General features: G+C 40.6%; 1 protein-coding gene across 1 annotated transcript in view; it reads left to right on the top strand.

The window, feature by feature from the left end:
* The window catches only part of tll1 (tolloid-like 1), a 58602-nt gene that overhangs the window by 22630 nt on the left and 15002 nt on the right, over positions 1-20970 (top strand). The window contains exons 2-16 of the mRNA XM_085355771.1: positions 978-1100; positions 1274-1354; positions 3407-3580; positions 3676-3793; positions 6484-6662; positions 7235-7340; positions 8510-8634; positions 11983-12098; positions 12349-12451; positions 13124-13240; positions 13483-13628; positions 14040-14235; positions 14343-14468; positions 16991-17151; positions 17265-17445. Of these exons, the coding sequence (XP_085211897.1) occupies positions 978-1100; positions 1274-1354; positions 3407-3580; positions 3676-3793; positions 6484-6662; positions 7235-7340; positions 8510-8634; positions 11983-12098; positions 12349-12451; positions 13124-13240; positions 13483-13628; positions 14040-14235; positions 14343-14468; positions 16991-17151; positions 17265-17445 (2052 nt within the window). The remainder of the gene's footprint in view (positions 1-977; positions 1101-1273; positions 1355-3406; positions 3581-3675; positions 3794-6483; positions 6663-7234; positions 7341-8509; positions 8635-11982; positions 12099-12348; positions 12452-13123; positions 13241-13482; positions 13629-14039; positions 14236-14342; positions 14469-16990; positions 17152-17264; positions 17446-20970) is intronic.

The following is a 20970-nucleotide window of genomic DNA, read 5'->3' as shown; positions in this document are numbered from 1 at the left end:
ACCGGGCCCTCTGACCACCACCAGTAGGCAAACACGGGGTTAGTATCTTGCCCAAGGATATTTGGTATGCCGCCAGGAGGCAGCCTGGGATCGAACCACCGACCTTCAGATTAGTGGCTGACCTGCTCTGCCACCTGAGCTACAGCCACCCTAAGTTACTACTGTCTATGTGTGCAGTGTCCCTCAGCCTCTCACTTGCGACGTGGTCACCGTCTCTCAAGTTGAGCCATCAAAACTGAAGTTCACAAACTTCAGAAACATTGTTTTGTTCTTAGTTAGATTGCTGTGCTGTTAAATTAGCCGGTACAACATCACACTCTTTGGCTCCTGTTGGTCTGAAACTGAAAAACACATTTGTTACACTTCAGCACATTGTGATTCTGGTCATGGTTTAGCTTTGGGTCTTTGTGTTTGAACTTTACAAGCATGCACTAAGATGGTCAACAGAAATGCAAGCATTTTCACTTTTTGATTAGATGATTAGATGAAACTTTATTAATCCCTCGGGTGGGTTCCTCCGGGAAATTCAGTTTCCAGTAGCAAAGCACCGAAAGAAGTTGCATGTTACAGATACATTAAGGGGAATGAGAGTAAGGATATAAGCATAAATACACCACATATACACATATACACATATATAGATACAGAATATACAATATGGATAAATAGGATTGCTCATTTGAGTGAGTATATTGCACAGTGATTATTGCACAGTCAAATATAAGAAAGAGACAAAAAACAAAAAACAAATATTGCAAATATTGCAAATATTGCAAATATTGCAAATATTGCACCGTGTAGAAAAGCCCCTACAACTCAGTTGTTCCCGCCCTCCCTTGTCCCCCTGTTTCTCCTCCCTCTCCCCTCCAGTGAGGAGTTAAACAGTCTGATGGCGTGTGGGACAAAGGAGTTTTTAAGGAGTTTTTATAACAGTATTAGGATTTGATAATAACTGGAAAATGTTCTCTTACTTCCAGCTGTATTTTGGGGTGACATCGCATTAGATGAGGAAGACCTGCGCATGTTCCAGATTGACAGGATGATAGACCTGACACAACACACACACATGCACACACACTCTCGACAGGGGCACACGTCTGGTAAGTGGACTCACTCTAACTGTGACTGTCTTGTGTTTTCTTTGAAACTCTGTCATTACCCATCAGTTGCAGAGTAGAGTAGCTTGAAAAGGAAGGAAGTAAACAGGAGGTCACCTGAGGACAACAGGATCTGTCATTGTCTAATTTTTCTTTTCTTTTTTTTTGTTTGCCAGGTGGAATCGAGGAACATGAAACTCTGAAGAAGAGAGGGTCTTTATACCTTCTGCTAGAAAGAATACGTAGGTTTGGTTTTGGTAAGCAAACTAAAATTCATCCCATGCTGTTTTTCAAACTTCATGAAACCTGCTGAGTCTGCATGGTGGAGCTTAGGGACTTTATTTAACTTACTTTGTTAGTCATTAATGTTTATGGAACTGAATGACCTAGACAGCCTATTGGTTTTCTTTGCAAGCAAAATTTCTTTTCCCCTTGCAACTGCAACCAAGAAAAAAACAATAAAGACACAGTAAAGCATTTAAGATACATAAATTAGGCTACAGTCCCAGTGAGATAAACTTTTTTTCTTTCAATTCAATAGGAATCGTGGTGATATGCTGTGTCATGTGAAAGAATTTCCACAGGACATTATACAGTCCTGCAAACAACTAAGCACACCCCATGATTCCTTAGCTAGGAGAACCACCGTTAGCAGCAATAATTTGGAGTAATCATTATCTGTATGACTTTATCAGTCCTTCGCATTGTTGGGGAGGAATTTTGGCCCACTCTTCATAACAACGTCTCTTTCACTTCTTTGAGGTTCGTGGGCATTTTGCTTATGCAAGCTCTCTTAAGGTCCCGCCATAGCATTTCAATCGGGTTGAGGTCTGGACTTTGACAGCATCATTACAACGCCTTGATTCTTTTCTTTTTCAGTCATTCTTTTGTAGATTTCATGTGGTGCATGAGATCATTATCCTATTGCATGACCTAATTTGGGTCGAGCTTTAGCTGTCAAACAGATGGCCTCACATTTGACTCTAGAATACTTTTGTATACTGGAGTTCGTGGTCTACTAAGTGACTGCAAGGTGTCCAGGCTGTGTGGCTGCAAAACAAGCCCAAATCATCACTGCTCCATCACAGTGGTGACAGCTGCTGTGAGGTGTTTTTTGGTGATATGCTGTATTTGGTTTTCTCCAAATGTGGTGCTGTGCATTATGGGTAACCATCTTCATTTTAATTTCATCTGTGTAAAAGACATTGTTCTATAAGTTTTGGGGTTTCTCCTGGAGAGCCTTCTAAACAAGCCATACTTGTTCTCTTTCTAAGTGTAACTGTCATGAACTTTAACGTTTAACACTTTGGGGCCTGTAGAGTCTCAGATGTAGCTCTTGGGTTTTTTGCAGTCCAAGCGTTGTGGGGTCATCCAGGTTGTGGCACTTCGTTAGTACACAGCTGAATGCTCCAGACTGCCGAAAGTTCTGGTTTTATGGAGGTGCTCACACTTTCTCATGATCAGTTACTTGAGTGCATTTAATTAGCAGCACCTGGCTGCTATTTCAACCCTTAATTCCAATAGAAGCAGTAAGGCTGTACTACGTTTTTCACCCTCTGCTTCTGCAGTTTAGTTTTGCTTTGTGACACAGTGAAATATGTCATGTTTCACAGATTGCTGTGAAAGCTCTCTTTTTCACATGGCTGTAACTACACCATAAACTTTTATGAGGGCCCACTCATGAAAACCAAAGTCATACCACAAATCAGTGACAAGCTGATTTTTCTAGAAGAAGCACCAAATAATCACATCGTAGAAAGTAACAACCATGGTAGCTTGTTAGAAAAGTGCCTTTTCCTTCCAAGAATCCTCAGACAACTTGCTCATCTTTCTGGGATGATTTTAAATTGAAATTTCATCAAACCCTAAAAGCCTGTTTTGCTGTTTAGGCAAATGAAGTACTTCACAATGAGGAAATAGAGACACCAGAAGCAGATCTAGAGACTGAATCCATTACAAGTTTACTTGTTTTCAGTTCTTCCAAGTGTTGATAGACCCGACAAAGCTGCAACACAACCTCTGGTCTACACACTGATATCTGGCACCACTGAAAGTTTGCTATACTTTTATTTTTAGAACTTGACTCAATGTAAATGTAAAAAGCTGCATTGCATTAGCATAACTACATTATGTCTGTTTGAGTTTTATTACTGTGGGCCTTTAAAACAAACTGTGAAAGGTCAAATATAACAAGAAGCATCATTATCCAATACTGTGGAAGCACATTTATGACCTCATATTTATAACATTTATTAGGTTTGAACACAACACTTAATTAACTGTGACTTTTCCTCTCACCATTCTGTTAGATTATCTCCCCAAAAATGACAGCAAGGGAGCTGCCAGTCCAAAGAGCCAAAGTGGGAAAGCTGGGAAGAATGGAAAGTTTGTGAAAACTCGTATTCCTCGAGCAGCCACTTCCCGAGCTGAGAGGATATGGCCTGGAGGAGTCATTCCCTACGTCATAGGAGGAAACTTCACTGGTAAGCAACTCCGCTGGACGGCTGCCCGATCAGCAGTAAATCACACACTCATGAGTGATTGTGTAAAAGGAGGATGTAAAATTTGTGTGTTTCAGGCAGTCAGAGGGCCATGTTCAAGCAGGCCATGCGCCACTGGGAGAAACAGACATGCGTGACTTTCATTGAGAAGACAGATGAAGAAAGCTACATAGTCTTCACCTACAGACCCTGCGGGTTGGTTTGGAAATGTGTGTCTGTTTGTGATTGTGTGTGTACCTAGAGTTCACAAGTGACCTTGTCACACAGAGAGACGATGTGGTCACTCAACAATAGCTCTACTTTCCTTCCTGTCCTGCTCCTGTTTCCCCATCCCACCAATCACGGCGCTTGGCTTAAGTGTTTGTATGTTCGTGCAGTTTTTTTGTTCATATTCTGGAGAAGGGCATTGTTCTGTCGAGTGGCAGCACGGTGGGTCAGAGTGTGTTTGTACAGTGGTGACACTTCAACTGACTGGATGGGAGGTTGTAGGGTGCCTGAGATCAGGGCATTTATCGCTCTGAGACAGTGTTGTGCACATGGTTGAAAGAGTAGGATATCCAGCTCCAACTGTGACTTTACAGAGTTGGTGTAAAAATGACCTAGAAACAATTCTTATTTAACAAGTATTAATAATGTCAAAATGCAGAATTCTCACTCGTTCCAGCTTTTGCTTATATGACAAAGTGTTTTATAGATGCAAAATTGGAGCTTTTGACTTGGAGTAACAAAAATTTTAATTCATGTTTTTGAAACAAGGATTTTCACAATATATAGATTTTTTTTTATCCAATGTTCTGCTAGCACCACAAAAGTTTACATTAAGAGACTGTGTAGTTATTACAGTATGTGTACATCGATTATTATTAGCGGTTATTGTGGTTAACAGAACAGACACATTCAAAAGTTAATATTCAAGACCAAATATCCAGTACCTGCTGGTTTCACCGCATCCTTGTCAGTGTTATTATAGTTCCATTTTCTTTTTTCTTTTATCCGTTTCTAACTGTTAAATGGGAGTTTTTCCTTCCCACTGTCACCAAGTATTATTAATAGGGAGTCGTCTGATTGTTTGGGTTTTCTCTCCATTAGTGCAGGGTCTTTACCAATATAAAGTACCTTGCAGTGACTGTTGTTGTGATTTGGTGCTGTATAAATACAATTTAATGTATTTTTTTGTCTTTGTTCAGTTAGAGTTAAACATATTTACATATTTGGGGCCTTTTTAGTTTTTATTGCAATACGAAAGAAACCAGTGCCTTTGCATTAGCCTTGGGTTACCTGCCCAACCCAGTGAGGTAAATCAACACCCACGTTTAATATAGTTTATAGCGGCTTTTATTATTAAAATTGAACCAAGTTTTACAATCACAGCCTAGCTGGGTCACAGACACGACATCCCAAAAAATTTGACCAAATTTAAAAAGAAGATCATAACATTTTCTAAGACTTGCTTCTGACTGCTGAGTCATTTGAACTTTTAACACTTATTTGATCAATTATTTTGATGCATTGAGAAATGTAACCTTACCTCAACATTCAAGCTGTAGATGTGTAGAGTCAAATTTGATTTAAAAAAATAAATAAATAAATTTGGAATTCAGTTTAGGATTCTTTTAGTGTCTCTTGCAATATTTTTTTGTAGTTTTAATTTGGTTTCTCTTTTGGTTTGAGTTAGTTATAATACCCTTGTTGACTGTGGCAAAGTCACATCTTGAAACACTTTTTTTATGGCTGGAGAATTAAATACAATCACATGCTTGCTTGCAGACTCTCTGTACCTTTGGAAATTTTCTCGCAAACATGTTAACAGACTGTGGTATCAAACCTCGTAGACTAAAATGTGCCCATGGCATCATGAATCAAAAGCACTGAAGCACATTTAAAGGAAAAGTTAACGGGAGACAATAAACGTCTCCAATTTTAGAGCAATTGTAATTTATATGTGAAGTTTTTGGACAGTGTTTTTGTGTAAAGAAGGAATTTAACTTGTGGTTTTCTTTTTCTGAAATCGTGAAAGACATCTTTATAATTTTCCAATAAAGTGCTTAAAAAGAAATTGCATTTTTGATATCTCCAGCCGTGCAGCCACAAGCATCAAAAATACTTCAAACCATAATATTTGTTGCCTGATGAAGCTCAAAAAGTTATACATGGATGAGTCCAAATGAGGTTGCTTTTAAATGTAAAAACCAGCAGGTGAGGAAAATATCTATGTGTTAACTGGTGATGTCACTTGCTCGTGTTCTGTGATTGGTTGGCTGCATTAGGCACTTTAAGCTGACCTCTAAGTACCCTGCAGGTTGGATGTGCAGTGTGGATGTGTGTAAATCAGACAAACAAGGAAACATAAAATAAAAATGCACACATAACCACAGTACATGTACATCTGTTGTGTGTTTGTATGAATTTACTGACGGTTTCCCTCCACCCCTCCACCCCCCCACCCAAAAAAGCAGAGAGTGAGACTGTATCTACTCCAGTGACTCCTGATCCTTACCGTGCAATCAGCTCACTGGATAACTTTAATCAGATTTGTTAGCCTGGCACGAATGTCTCTGCTACCCAGCAAAAGAGAAGGAAAGCGTGTGTGTGTGTGTGTCTATGTGCATGCGTGCGTTCTGAACAGCGATATGTGAATTCTCACAGCGTTGGGTTATGAAACCGCAGCATTATCAGAGTGTTTTATGTACCTAAATCCTGCCGCTTTTCCTCTTGTGGATGTAGTGGAGGCCAGGAAATCCTGAAAAGATGTGTGTGCGCTTGTGTGTGTGTGTGTGTGCGTTTATTGTTACTTGAACATAACACTGCAGATTCTTATTTCCACTGCCAACTGTGTAGTAAATTACCTATCTCTCTGCTATCAACTTCCTACTAATCCTCATTAGGTGTTGTTCCTATGTGGGTCGTCGTGGAAACGGGCCCCAGGCCATCTCCATAGGAAAGAACTGTGACAAGTTTGGCATTGTGGTGCATGAACTGGGCCACGTCATTGGCTTCTGGCACGAACACACGCGGCCCGACCGTGACGATCACGTGACCATCATCCGGGATAACATCCAACCAGGTGAGACCTATTATTAGACACCTGTGGTCTCTGCTGGGATCACTCAGGTTGTTTCTAGACGCAGACAAACAGCAACGCTTCTAGACCGAGTGTGTGCGTTTCCAAATTCACACTCAGTCTAGAAGCTGAGTGAGTGTGAATGAGCCTTTTAATGACTGTGAAGTCACCTGGACCGCTCTCACCACAGTCTGTCACTTCTGCTCAAACACACCTCTCTGCACCACAGTGTAATCTGACAGGTGTGAAATCATATCACACAGCAGTATCTCAGACCTGACCCACGGCTTTATTTAGAAGCAAATCAGAGCTTTCACCAGTTTTGCTCTGCTGGACTTTAAGTATTTGAATAAAAGCCCCAAGATACCCTTTCTGTTCACATTTAGTCATTTTATTTTTTTTTATAGATGTGTTGCGCAGGCTGTTTGCTTTTGCACTTATGAAAGCAAACTAAGTAGGTACAGTCTGACTGTTGATCAAACTAAAACCTCCTCATGCTGCTACATCTGCATGTGTGCAAATATTTGTGCGTATGTGTGTGTTTGTACGGCGTGCGTGGAATTTCTGGTTCCCAGGCCAGGAATATAACTTCCTCAAGATGGAGCCAGGGGAGGTGAACTCTCTTGGGGAGCCATATGATTTTGATAGCATCATGCACTACGCCAGGAACACCTTCTCACGGTAAGCAGTGGTTTGAATTTCAAAGATTATGATATGCCAAGATTGATTTAGTTATTAACAGTAAAGTCTGGGCTTTTTCTGTGTTGTGCTGTTGTTGTTTTGTTTGGTTTTATTATATTAGCTCCAGTCTGTCTTTCCGTGCACAAACATCAGCTATGCATAAATTAAACACCTCACTTGTTGTGTTACTCACATAGTAACACAACAAGAAACACTGTGAACCAGCGTTGGTATAATTGCCAATTAACAATTTTTAGGTGTCCTACCCACATGTCAAAAGCTTCTTTCTCACATGATCGCTACATAACCTCAGGAGAATCAGGTTGGGACCCTGTCCAAAGTTGATCTTTTTCACATGCAGTACACAGCAGGAAGTAGTTCCCACTACCATAAATGCTCCATTTGATTCAGGAGATGCTGCTGCTTGAGGCAGCAGGACACAGAGCTCTAGCTTTAAAACAACCTGATTGCACAATTCTTACATCTGTTCAGCTGGGCATCATACATTGCTTACACTAGGTAGCTGGCAGGCTAAAGCTCGTTTAATGTCCAGTCTGATTGCTGCGCAAGTTTATAATGTCAAATGAAGCTCAGAGGGGCGTCTAGAAAAGCGCATGAGTGAAAATGGCAAACTTTATTGTAACGCAAACTATTTTCACCTGTCATTACCATGTCATGTATTTCATACTGTTTGTTTTTGCTTTGCAACTTTTATGATTTTATGATTTACTTTGCATTTGAAGCATATTTGTGCCCTACTGAGCTGTGCTTGTGTTGACTTTGACAACTATAGCACATTTACTTCATCTGAAATCAGATGTGTTTACATGATGCAGTGAAGCTGATGGAAGCCTTTCAGAATTAAGAAATCTTTTCCAATTTTTTTATACATCTGCACCATTTAAAATGGTGAAAAAAGTTTGGATTTGGCAGCAGAAAGTGTCATGGGTTTACTTTACATTTTTTCCGACTGAGGATGCTTTTTAATCTGCGCCATACCCGCTTATATAAGCCCTCCCATTCCCCAGTCAGTTCCAATGCACATGTTAGAGAAAACACAAAACTGCAATGGTTGGGTGAAAATTGTTTGCTTGTCCATACTGTTAGATTGTTGTTTAATTTTACTGATGTGTTGCAATGACATGTTGTCTCTTTTCTCTTCGCTGAAGCGGGATGTTCCTCGACACCATCCTTCCATCCAGAGATGAAAATGGGGTCCGGCCTGCAATTGGTCAGCGGACCAGGCTCAGTAAAGGAGACATTGCACAGGCAAGAAAGCTGTATAGATGTCCAGGTACAGATGCTTTTACTTTCAGTCTGCAGTGTGTCTGTGCATGTTTGTGTGCGTCAGTGAATGTGAGTGCTGTCGTCATAGCGCGTACCTAAAAAAATTACTTCTGTTTATCTGCTTACGTCTTTGGCGTAAGACCGGCCCGGCCCTCCATTCTCCAGGGTCTGGACATGAAATTGAGTAACATGTTTTGTTTTTTCATGTGATGCTTCCCTCCATTTTTTCAGTGTCTTTTTCTCACACACACACATTTCAAGTGCACGCCCGTGCTTGTCTGGCGTTCCTCTGGTCCCCGGTGAGTCGTTCTAATGTGATCTGGATCTGTTCTCACAATGAAGTGCAGCGATGTCACAAAGGTTTATAATTGCAAATGATGCCATTACTTTTGACCACATATGAAAACACATAAACACAAAAAAATAATTTCCCCCAGGGATCAATAAAGTATTCTGATTCTGATTCTGATTCTGAAAACACACAGACGCACAAACACAGTTCCATCCCCAAGTCTATGAGGCATCATCAGTTCAGCCAGCTAACGTCAAAATTGTCACCCGGGCCTGGATGTGAGGTCTGACGAGTATGCATGCCAAACTGTTGGCATGGTGTTGGTCATTTTGATTACGTGTACTGTTCTCACAAATTGACAGCAGCAAAATCAATGCGTATCTCTAAAGCAAAAGAGTCAGCATTACAGACAGAAGAGCTGCTCTGGTTTCATTGTAGAAACACAGTAAAATTTACTGATCCTTTAATGATCCTATTTCTGCACTTGCACCTGGATATCTATAAACTGTTAAGTGCAGTGTGTTATTGTGCGATTTGCAACAGCACACCAAAGTCCAGCCATGTATGCAGGCAAACTTCAGCTATAGGAGGTATGTGATGAAGGTACTGTGGAGTAGTTGGCTGAATAACTGAACACTGAACACAATAAGCTCTGTGCTTCATGATCTACGGAGTGTGGGACACAATAAATAACATATTTAAATAAAACCACAGTTTTATTTTATTAATGTATGTATTCTGGTACTATATTACTGCTGACATATGCAGTACTGTGGAAAAGTTGTGATTTGCTCTTCATTTCTTTGCATTTTGCTTTCAAGGAGCCAGTTTAAGGAGAAATTAGAAAATTAAATATTTTTTTATTTAAAAAATAATTTAAAATTATTTTTAATTTCTTTCAAAGATTTATTTTATTGGACATTAGCTGCTTTTTAACAACTCATTTTTAGTCCAGTCTGTGTACCTGACCATTTTCAGAGGAATTGTGTTGGTTAATTCACTTAAAACTGATCTATTAATCATTTAAGCATAAAAATGTGCCTTTGCAAATGTCCCATGTCTTTATTTCAATCTATGAAGAAACGCCAATGATAACACAGTTTGAGTTCAGATTGTGTTTTAAGGCATAAAATAGTATTTTTGCACTAATAACGTGCTAATTAAAAACATAAGCTGAAAACTTGCTCTGCAGTGTGTCCCTAAATAATTTGAGGAAACTGAATAAGTAGAGGACAGAAAAAGAAAATGAAAAAAAAGTATCTGAAACTCATGGATTCACTAAATAGTAATATAAACAATCCAGCGAAGAGCTGACACGGGACCTGCAGCTGGACTTTTAGTTGATCCATCTACCCAGTCTCACCAGAAATGCTCTCAGTTGAAGGATGGCTGTCAGGAAGCCATTCTTAAGGAAGGAAAATGGAGAGAAAAGGCTGATGTTTGCCAAATTACACAAGAACCGGAATGAAAGTCAGTGGTAACAGTTCTTATGGATTGATGAATTCAAATGTGTTTCATCCCCAAGTCTATGACGTGTCAGATAATTCAGCCAACTAATGTGAAATTTGTCACTCGGGCCTACTTAAGACGTGTGAGATCTGACATGTGTGTATGCCAGCAGTTTACACAGAACCACAATGGATGGCGGTGGTCATTTGATGTAAGTGTGTTCTCACAAATTTAAAGGATCAGTGCACACACTACACAAGATTCAGAGCCATACCTACATGTAAATGTAGTCTCATTTACTGTTACACCTGAACACACACATATATTACAGTTTAAAAGACATCAAACTAACTTAATATAACTCTAAAGATCAACATAGGAGGCAAAGTTGATCTGAAAGCAAAATCCACAACAGAACACTTTCAGTCATGGATCGGCCTCCCCAGAGCCGGGAGCTCAACATTACTGAAGCAGTATCATTCTGACAGAGAACAGAACAAAAGGCAGCCAACATCCAAAGCTTTGAATGTCCTGCAAGAATGCTGGAGAACTATTCCTGAAGACTACCTAAAGAAATTACTAGAAAGCTGCCTAAGAGGGTTCAGGCTGTGTTGAAGAAAAAACTGGTCACACCAAATACTGACATTCAACCTCATTAAAACAGTACACACCTATTTCCTATTTTCCTAGCAAAATATCAAGAAATGATGGGTGGCTCAGTACTATATGCATACATACCATTAATAATTTTGATTGTCTATAGTGAGCGAGTCTGTGTTAGTGGGTCTCAGCTGCAAACAGATACAACTTCAGCCTTATAAGGTCATATTTGAGTGATACCATATTCACTGACAGATGAACAGAGCCCCAGGGCATTGTGGGGGGAAAACAGCATGCATCATGGGATTGGAGGGGCACATTTGGCTAACCTCCTTTTGAAAGAGAGTGACAGCACTGAACTCAAGATGACGGATAAAGAGAGAAAAGCAGCGGGTTTGTTTTTTCCATTCAGCCCTGTTGTTCTTTTCCTATGTGATGAATTAAAAGTTTGCCACTTCTATTCACTTACAGTCAGTGACTTTACTACTGAGGAATGTTTAATTCTGCTAAATGGTGAAAGGGCTTCATGACTGAGGTTGGACCTCACATGAACACGGATGCACACAGGGACAAAAAAATGTAGCCTCCTACATGCAAAACTGAAAGAAGCCAAAAGCAACACGGAACGCGAGTTTGTTTCTACGTCAGAAATAATGTCTAACAGTTTCCATATGGATGCATCAGATAATATACACATAAATGGCTCACAAACAGAGCATGTCTGATGCTATTGTTTTGAATAAATAGCCTGAAATATATTTACTTAAAATGGCAGTTAAAACATTTTGTGACGGTTGAGAGTAATAATAAATATGAGAGCCATGTGTTCTTTAGTAATGTACCGATTGTAAACCATCAGTACAAAGCTGAAAGGACTGCACACGATGGCAGGGTTTGCCACAAAAATGTAACTCCATTTGTGTGTGTGTGTGTGTGCGTGTGTGTGTGTGTGTGTGTGTGTGTGTGTGTGTGTGTGTGTGTGTGTGTGTGTGTGTGTGTGTGTGTGTATTGCAGCATGTGGGGAGACGCTCCAAGAGTCAACAGGCAACTTCTCATCTCCTGGTTACCCCAATGGATACCCTTCATACACACACTGTGTCTGGAGAATATCTGTCACACCCGGAGAAAAGGTGCGCACATACACACATGCATGCGCACACACTCAGTAGCACCCTACAGTGTAGTGAATGTGCATGCAAAGCCAATAAAAAATAAGCAACCTCTGCCAGAGTGACTGGATATTGATTAAGTCTTAACACTGCAGGTAGGCCACTCTTCCTGTCCTCTCACTCTCCTTATCTTCAATGAACAGATCTGTACTAAACTTACTAAACACGTTTTTGCTGTTGTTGTTGTTTTTCCATATTTTTGCTCTGCCAGATTGTTCTGAACTTCACCACCATGGATCTGTACAAAAGCAGTCTGTGCTGGTATGACTACATTGAAGTTCGAGATGGATACTGGAGGAAAGCTCCGCTGCTTGGTAAGAGGCAGGAAGCAGGCTGACTGCCTTAAAATTAATTACTCTATTACTCCCTGACTAAGTTAATGAGTAACTTCACTCCTATTTTTAGCTTGTGGCAGCTCACTTTTCCTCCACTCCACTTGGCTTTTAAAACTCCGAGATTAAGAAGCAGGAGCAATTTTCTAAAATAGATAACAGGCTTTTTAAACTCCTCTTGACTCATTTAATTGCTCTTAAGGCTGTGTTAGGATTGACAACTGCGCTAATTGTATACATCAACACAATCTGCACTAACACACATAATGGTGTTATGTGAAATCCATGCGAGGAAATACAGGTGAAAGTTGATGAGATAACAAGATGCTTCACAGCTGTTTAAACTCCTCTGAGGCAAAAGTATTGCAGCAGCAATATAGTTTTCTCTTCTTGTCTTCATGCTTCCACAGTATGCTGTTGTATTACAACACACATACGTGTAGACACACTATAGTGCACTCTACTTACACAGTGTGAATGCCTGTACATTCTAAGTGGCAGATGACTTTATTTTTTTCTGCCAGCTGCAGCGATCGCACTGAAATGAACGAGGAGGCTGTAACAGTGTCATGTTGTCAGCTGTGAGTTGCATTGCCCCAGCAGTCACTGAATGACACGACTTAAAGGGTTTGCTTTTGCGTGTGTGTTTCACAGGCAGGTTTTGCGGAGATAAAGTTCCCGACGTCTTGATTTCAACTGATAGCAGGATGTGGATTGAGTTCCGCAGCAGCAGCAACTGGGTAGGAAAAGGCTTCGCTGCCATTTACGAAGGTAAACGCCTTCATTCAAACAAACTAACAAATAAAAGCATTCGTACACTCGAATCCAGAGACCTTTAATAATTACTGTGAATAATAATTCCAGCCTGTGAATTTGATGACCTTATGTGCTCTGTGAGTTATCTCGGGGCTTTCATTATTCATAGTGTACACAGACTGTGTTTCAGGTGTCTTTAGTCAGTGCAGCTGATGCACACCCAACCTTTCTCTCTCCTCTCGTCTTCCCCGGTGCAGCGATCTGTGGAGGGGAAATCACCAAGGACTCGGGGCAGATTCAGTCTCCCAATTATCCTGATGACTACAGACCCTCCAAAGAGTGTGTGTGGAGGATCGCTGTATCTGAGGGATACAACGTTGGGCTCAGCTTCCAGGCCTTCGAGGTGACTCACTCCTTTTGTGTGTGTGTGTGCCTTTCTGTGCATGCATTTATGTGTATCCCGTGCTTGTGCTTAGGAATGTCTGGGTCAAATTTCACGCTTGTAGAGCTGCTAAGAAGTTAATAAATGTAGTGGTGCATGCATGTGTGTGTCTGTGTGAGTGTGCAGGGACACACAGCAGGCGGCGGAGGATTAGTTTTGTAGTTTGAATGCTGTTGAAATGTCAGGTTGCTAAACGACTCAATCTGACTCCACATGGGTAAGGTCAAAGGTCGTGTTTTCAGTTTAGCTTAGATTAAGAGGGAAAAATGAACTACGATGCAGGGAGACGATTAAGCATGAGCCGTGATTCGATGTAAAAAGGACGATGTTTCGTGTATCTCACTGTTTTTGTTGTGCATACCTCTGGTGCAGATCGAGAGGCACGACAGCTGCGCTTACGATTACCTGGAAGTTCGGGATGGCCCGCTCGAAACAAGCCCTCTGATTGGGCGATTCTGTGGCTACGACAAACCCGAGGACGTGCGCTCTACCTCACACACGCTGTGGATGAAGTTTGTCTCAGATGGGACTGTAAACAAGGCCGGCTTTGCTGCTAACTTTTTCAAAGGTGTGTGTGTGTGTGTGTGACTATGAGAAAAAGAGAAGCTGTGCGTCAGTTGATTGTGTTTTCACAAAGCATTTGTTATGCACTCTGACGTGTATGTGTGTTTTCAGAGGATGATGAGTGTGCCAAGCCAGACAATGGTGGATGTGAACAGAGGTGTGTAAACACTCTCGGCAGCTTCAAGTGTGCCTGTGACCCAGGTTATGAACTAGCCCCTGACAAGAAGAGCTGTGAAGGTAACAGTTAGTATGTGTGCCTGGCACGCTGCATTCCTGCTTCTATGTGCATTCCTCTGTATTGTGTTTCTGTAGGATGTGAATGTTACTTGGCAAAATAAACTAAAAAACATCCGAATGGTCGCCGTCAACAGGAAAAAAACATCTTTCTGACTCATGGCTACATGCTTTGCCCTGTAATCCCTCAAGATTACTCTGTAATGAGCAACATATTGAAACAAATAACCAAACCACTTCTGAGAGTGAAGGAAATTAAAGCTATTCTAGTGAAATTAACTTAAATTGATGCCTTTCAGTATTTCTTCAGAGAAGTAGCCACATTTTTGTACACATCTGGTGGTCAAAAGACAGTCAGGAGAGACTTAGATGAGGCAGGTGTTTTGTGAGTATCCTATAAAGTCACACATGTTGTTACACAACATGCACAGATAAAGATGCCCGCTAATTAGTGCTAACATATAAATTAAATTAAAATACTACTAGATTACACTCAGTGAAATAAACTGGACTTCTTGGTCAGGCTGTTAGCACAGTGATTCACACAACAAGGAATATTATTTATCTGACAATTCCCTCGAGAGTATTCCGACAGCTTCCAACACCACAAACACAGCTAAGAGGCATTTCAGAGTTTTAAATTAAAAACAGTGAAGCCTCAAACAGACCCCGCCCCTAATAACACAAAAAGCAGTGAGTTAAAATAAAGCACAGTTTTGAAGAAAAATAGCTTTAGAGACTGAAGCTGTTATTTGTATCAGGGCGTAAACCTGGATATTTCTGTGGTAAAGGTTTTGGGGGACCGACCAGAATTTGTGGAACTGCAGGTGTTTGTAGTGCAGTGACTCTCCGGGGCACAGACATGCAGCTGACGTTTACGCCTCTTTAGCTTAGGTTTTGGACTACAGGTGCTTGAAAGTAGCTGTCATAAAAGAGAGACAATAATAAAACATTTTTATATTTAAGGTACCTAGATTACTCATTGCTTATTTATACAGTGATTAGCATGCATGGAAACGATCCCCCTTAAAAATTGCTACTCGATTGCCATAGAGAAGCAAAGTGAATTTGATCAGTTTTTTCTCTAGTCTGTGTTAACCAGCAAAGATGAAAAGGTAATAAAACATCCTTTTAATTTTTGGAGCATTTCAAAAATGTGGAAGGTTAAACTGTTCGAGTAAAATCAAATGGTAACATATCTGTCTGACACCTGATGTATGCTCACCTTGGGCTAGCTAGCTATAGCATTCTTAATATAAGATTTTTGATAATAGCATAACAGCATTGCTGTTGCCTTATAATTAGTTACATCAATGCCATATTTCCTCTAATAGTAAGTGACCTTTTCTTTAAAAAAAAAGGTTAACCTGTCATTTAAAAAAAATCCTGCTGTTGAAGGAAGTGAAATCATGTCATGTTGTAGTAGTTGTAACAGTGACCAAAACATCATTTCACTTCTGCTTGACGCTGGAGATTCCTGGTGCTTCATAATAAAACATATACAGTTGTGCTGAGAAGTTTACTTACATTCATCATGGGCATAAATACCACGACAAATGGATCTAAGAATGAACTTTAATGGCTTTTAATGATTTATTTCTGTTCTCTTTTTCTTTTCCTTTTAAAAATATAGGGTGTATACGTTTGAAGTTATTTTGGAGTTTCTTCAGTCCACACTGGGTCAAAAGCAAACATACGGGATCAAATATATAATTGGTTAAATATCTCTTTGCAAGCTGCACCTTGACAAAACACTTTTAGTAGCCATCAACAAGCTTCTGGCATGATTCTGGTTTGATAGATGATCACTGTTTTTGGCAAAATTGATAGATTTCCTTTAAATTGGTTGGTTGGTTTGGGAAACCTGTTCCAGAAGCTTAATATTAGCCTGCTTTCTTCATTCCAAAACCTGTGGAATGATCCCAGGTGTGTTTGGGATCATTTTCCTGTTGGAACACCCAGTTGTACTCAAGTTTCAATTGTCTACATCCTGATTGTAGGTAACATTGAAGAGTTTGGAGGTAGTCCTGCTTCTTCATTATTTCATCCGCTTTTTTGCAATATCCCAGTACCACTGGCAGCAAAACAGCCCCAGACAATGATGGTGCCTCTACCGTGCTTCACAGTTAGTACAAAGGTCTTAGATTTGAAAGTCCCTCAAACATACATCTATTCACATTGTGAATAGACAAATATCTCAGCCTTTGTCTGGTCTGACTATAAAACTGTTCTCCACAAGGCATTTAGTTTGGGCAGCTGCAAACTTCAGTTGATCATGATGCAAACTTTTGACTACAACTGTAAATGTAGTGATTCAACTCTTTTCAGATACTCTCTGCTGTCTTTTTTTCAAGCAGCTTTTCAAACTAAATTCAATGAGAAGGTGCATCCCAAAGTTTTTATAATAATGAAAAAAACTTACTTTACACAGAATCAGTTTCCTCTGTTCATTTCAACTGTCAAATGAAGGCAAAAAAAGCTGAATTTGTGTCTTTTCTTAACTGATTACACCTGTGTGTTTCCAGCGGCATGTGGTGGTCTTCTATCAAAGTTAAATGGGACCATTAGCACACCTGGCTGGCCTAAAGAGTACCCACCCAACAAAAACTGCGTGTGGCAGGTGGTGGCACCCACTCAGTATCGCATCTCCATGCAGTTTGAAGCGTTCGAGCTTGAAGGCAACGAGGTGAGTGCGTCCATGTATTTGTATGCAACATTTCAGTGAGAGAGAAAGGAAGCAGGTAAAAATAGCAGCCACCTCGTGACTGTTTGTTACAAGAGCCTTGCCTGTTTGTTTAGGTGTGTAAATACGACTACGTAGAAGTGCGCAGCGGCCTCTCATCCGACTCTAAGCTGCATGGTAAATACTGTGGTACCGAGGTCCCGGAGGTCATCACCTCTCAGTACAACAACATGAGGATTGAGTTCAAGTCGGACAACACCGTTTCTAAGAAAGGCTTTAAAGCTCACTTCTTCTCAGGTAAAACACACGTGTGACTCAGCGTGTGTGAGACTGTGTGTGTCAGGCCTGTTTTTTACTGGAATGTCAGGAGTCTTTAAATAAGATGGACACAGGAGAAGTGGATTATGGTGCAGGGGCGGTTTCTGGTATTTCATGCTCGGCACCACTGGAATTCAGTCACACTGCCAGAAACTCATGCCGAACACTGATCCTCCCCTTCTGCAAACATTTTAACCTTTGAAGCTGGCAGCTGTTTCAGTGTTTAGACTAACGAGACATATCAGTCTAAAGGTGAGATGCACACAGGAGAAATAAGAGAGATTAGTCAGAATTAGCCATGTGTTGTGTTAAAGTTTTCCAGTCATGTTGCACTCACCAAAAAATCTGGATTGCTTAGATTGTTTAGATTAGGTAAGTAAAACACTCGCTTGGAAAAAAGCAGAAAGACACTGCTACTGATATCTAAGCCATCACTGACTGTGCCGCAGAGATTTAGGTAACCGTGTAATGTCCAGAGCAGAAGAAGTGGCTTTAGGAGGCATTAGCACTCTTATAAACACTCTTGTTTGAGCATCTACATGCCTCATTTTGTGTCCCCATCTCCCTCTGCTGTGAATTCATTTGAGGTTGTTTGCATGGTTTAGTATTAGGTGAAATGTTCATGTGTATGCAGAGCTGTTTGCATATTTGTCTGGTTTTTTTTTTTTTTTTCATGCTGCCTCCACCTGCTCTCTGGCTTCCTCCACTCACCCTGCTCTCTGCCCTCTCTCCCCTCAGACAGACTGGCACAGTGTCAGGAGCGTATGTTTGTGTTTGAGTCGTGCCAGGACGTAACGCGCGTCAGTTCAACTCGTGGTCATGTCGGCACCAGGCTGGCAATCTCATCAAAGGTCAGAGGTAACATGACCTCACAATCGGGATTGATCTCTGATTGGCTCTGGTCACTTAAGGGAATGGATAGATCCTACTTTATTGATGTGGATCCTTTCTTTATCCATTCTGCTCCAGAAGGAAACGTTCTGTGTCCCAGTATTGTACAAATTATTGATAAAATCTATGATTCGGTGGACTAAAATTGTGATAATATGGAGTTATGAGATGTTATTCTACAACTTTCTGTCATCCAAATTAAAGCTCCCAACTAGGCCTTAAATGAAAACCCTTAAAAAATTAGTAAGTAAAGTAAATAATGGAATTACCCATAATGAATGTGTAGTTATTGTTTTATGTCACACAGTGTTTGCATGATAGCTAATATGGAAAAAAGTAATGAGGAAAGTGGTGAGTTTGATCAATTTACAGGTTCTAAAATATTCAGCAAATAAATGTACTATATGGCTACTTACTGTTTACTGAATGAAAAGTAATATACACTACCTGTCCAAAAACAAGTCATCACCTGGTTAACTAAGCAAACTAAGACTTACACTAGATAATTACTGCAGTGATTACTATGTTTTGGATGGTAACAGGTTATTTAACCATAACTGATGCTGTGAGGAGCTTAACCAACCATGTTAGAAGACATATCCTGTGGTTGTGAAAAACATGTTATTGTTTTTCAGAAGGATTGAAAGGGTTATTGGTTTGCATCAGGCAAATAAAACAAATGGAGATTGCTGAACCAAGAAGCATTAGGTTTACACATTATTAAAGACCTTGAAGTATAATGCAGAACCATCATCTTCACCAAAGAAGTGTGGCTCCAGTTTGCTGAAGACCATAATGACTGGACTCTGGAACAATGAAAGTAGGACAGTGATGCGAGTAAGAGGAGAGGCAAATGAAGCAATACTCCCTACTGCCAGCCTCTGGCTACAGTCCTATGATCTGGGTTTGGTTCAGTTGGTCAGGTCTTGATTCAGCAGCGTAATGTGGCCCTGCAAAAAAATGAGGTTAGTTGAGTACCTGAATACACTTAGTGGTCAGCTTTTTCCATCAGCGGATTTTTACTTCCTTGTTGGTGGTTCCAAGATGACAATGCCAGGATTCATCAGGCTCTAAGAGTAAAAGAGCAGTTTGGGAAGCATGACACATCACTCTTTGGCTTGGTAATCACAGAGTGCAGACCTTAATCCCATTAAGAATGTTTGGGATGCGCTGAAAAAGACTCTCCCATCATCAATACAGGAGAAAAAAATCCAAGTCTAGATGGAAATGAATGTGGTCACAGTGCAAACTGAAACAACACCCCTCAAATCTGTGCCATCAAAGCTGGCCAAAAGAAATATAGCATGCATGATGTGAAAAAAGCTTTTTATTATCCAAAATGTTTAAGTATTGTCACCATCATGTATTTTCATAAATCCGGGCCATGATTATCGTATGCAAATATATGTACGTTGATTTTTTTTTAAACTGCAATCTCAAAGACAGTCTTAAACAGTATGAAATTGGGACACAGCCCGGTTTTCCACTAAAAATACAACAAATGTTCCCCGCTTGCTGTTTCAGGGAGAAATTTGTTGGATGTTATGATACAGATTTCTCTTTTTTACTCAAACAATTTACTGCAAACTTGAAGAGAAAATCAGGACAGTTTCAACTTCAGAGGAAGAAAAGCTGTTAACTGCATTCAACTAACCTGCAGCACACCTTTAACACACAGCTAAACAGTTCAGTGGGGCAGGCTTGCAAAAGGAAATTACTCAGATACGAATAATGTGCGTACTTGTGTGTTAAAAGCTGCTGTGTGGCTCAGTTACTGTCAGAAGCTTTTAGGGATAGCTTTTGGTTGGTGAACAGCCAGCAGCTTTAGGGAGGTCCCCTCAGCCTCCCACATACTACTAATCCGTGTGTGTGTGCGTGTGTGTTTGCCCGTGCGTGCGTGTGGACATTTTGTGCTTGACCTGAAGACAACTACAATGAACACTGTGTAGCATCGACCGCAAAGCTTCTTAGCCTGTGATAGGGTGAGACTGAGCCCACAATAGCACTGTAATACCACAGCAGACACAGACAAACACACACGGAGAAAGAGAGGGAGAGAGAGAGGATTTAGTGGTTTCATTAAAAGCAGATCTAGTTTGATTCACAAGCTCCAAAGTTGAAGTGAGACTTGGCGTCTGTGTCTAATCTCACATCTCTTTATAGGAATCTATTTCTCTCTCAGTCACAAACACACTGTGCTCCCACACTCTCCCCATACATCCTCTGTCTTCCTGTGCGGTCTGCAATCCATCCTCACCTCCTCTGCCTCTTTCTGTCTCCGCGCTTAACGTGGCAACCCCGAGCAGAGCGAACCTTCCGTTGCTTCTTCCGCCTCCACCCGGGATTCAGCCTCACCAAAGTCTTTGTTCTCACCCAGCCCATCCTGTGGTGAATCCAAGTGGTTAGAGGACACCACAAATTGAGTATGAGGGAGAGAAAATGATTGGGAAGTGAGTTTGTTTTTGGACTTTAAAACGTTTCCACCTTTAACCTGCAACCGGATCAATTTGATCAAACTCTGTGCCAAGCCAAACATTTTACTATAACACAAACAATCTGTGTCTGTTTACCTAAAAACTCCTCTTACATGATCGGGAGTGGTGCAAACAACAT

This window comes from Diplotaxodon limnothrissa, linkage group LG6, assembly GCF_057381915.1.
Source record: "Diplotaxodon limnothrissa isolate DT_005_m linkage group LG6, D_limnothrissa_male_GT1.1, whole genome shotgun sequence".
NCBI lineage: Eukaryota > Metazoa > Chordata > Actinopteri > Cichliformes > Cichlidae > Diplotaxodon > Diplotaxodon limnothrissa.
Note: the sequence above shows the minus strand (reverse complement) of the source record. Positions and strands in the feature narration are given on the sequence as shown.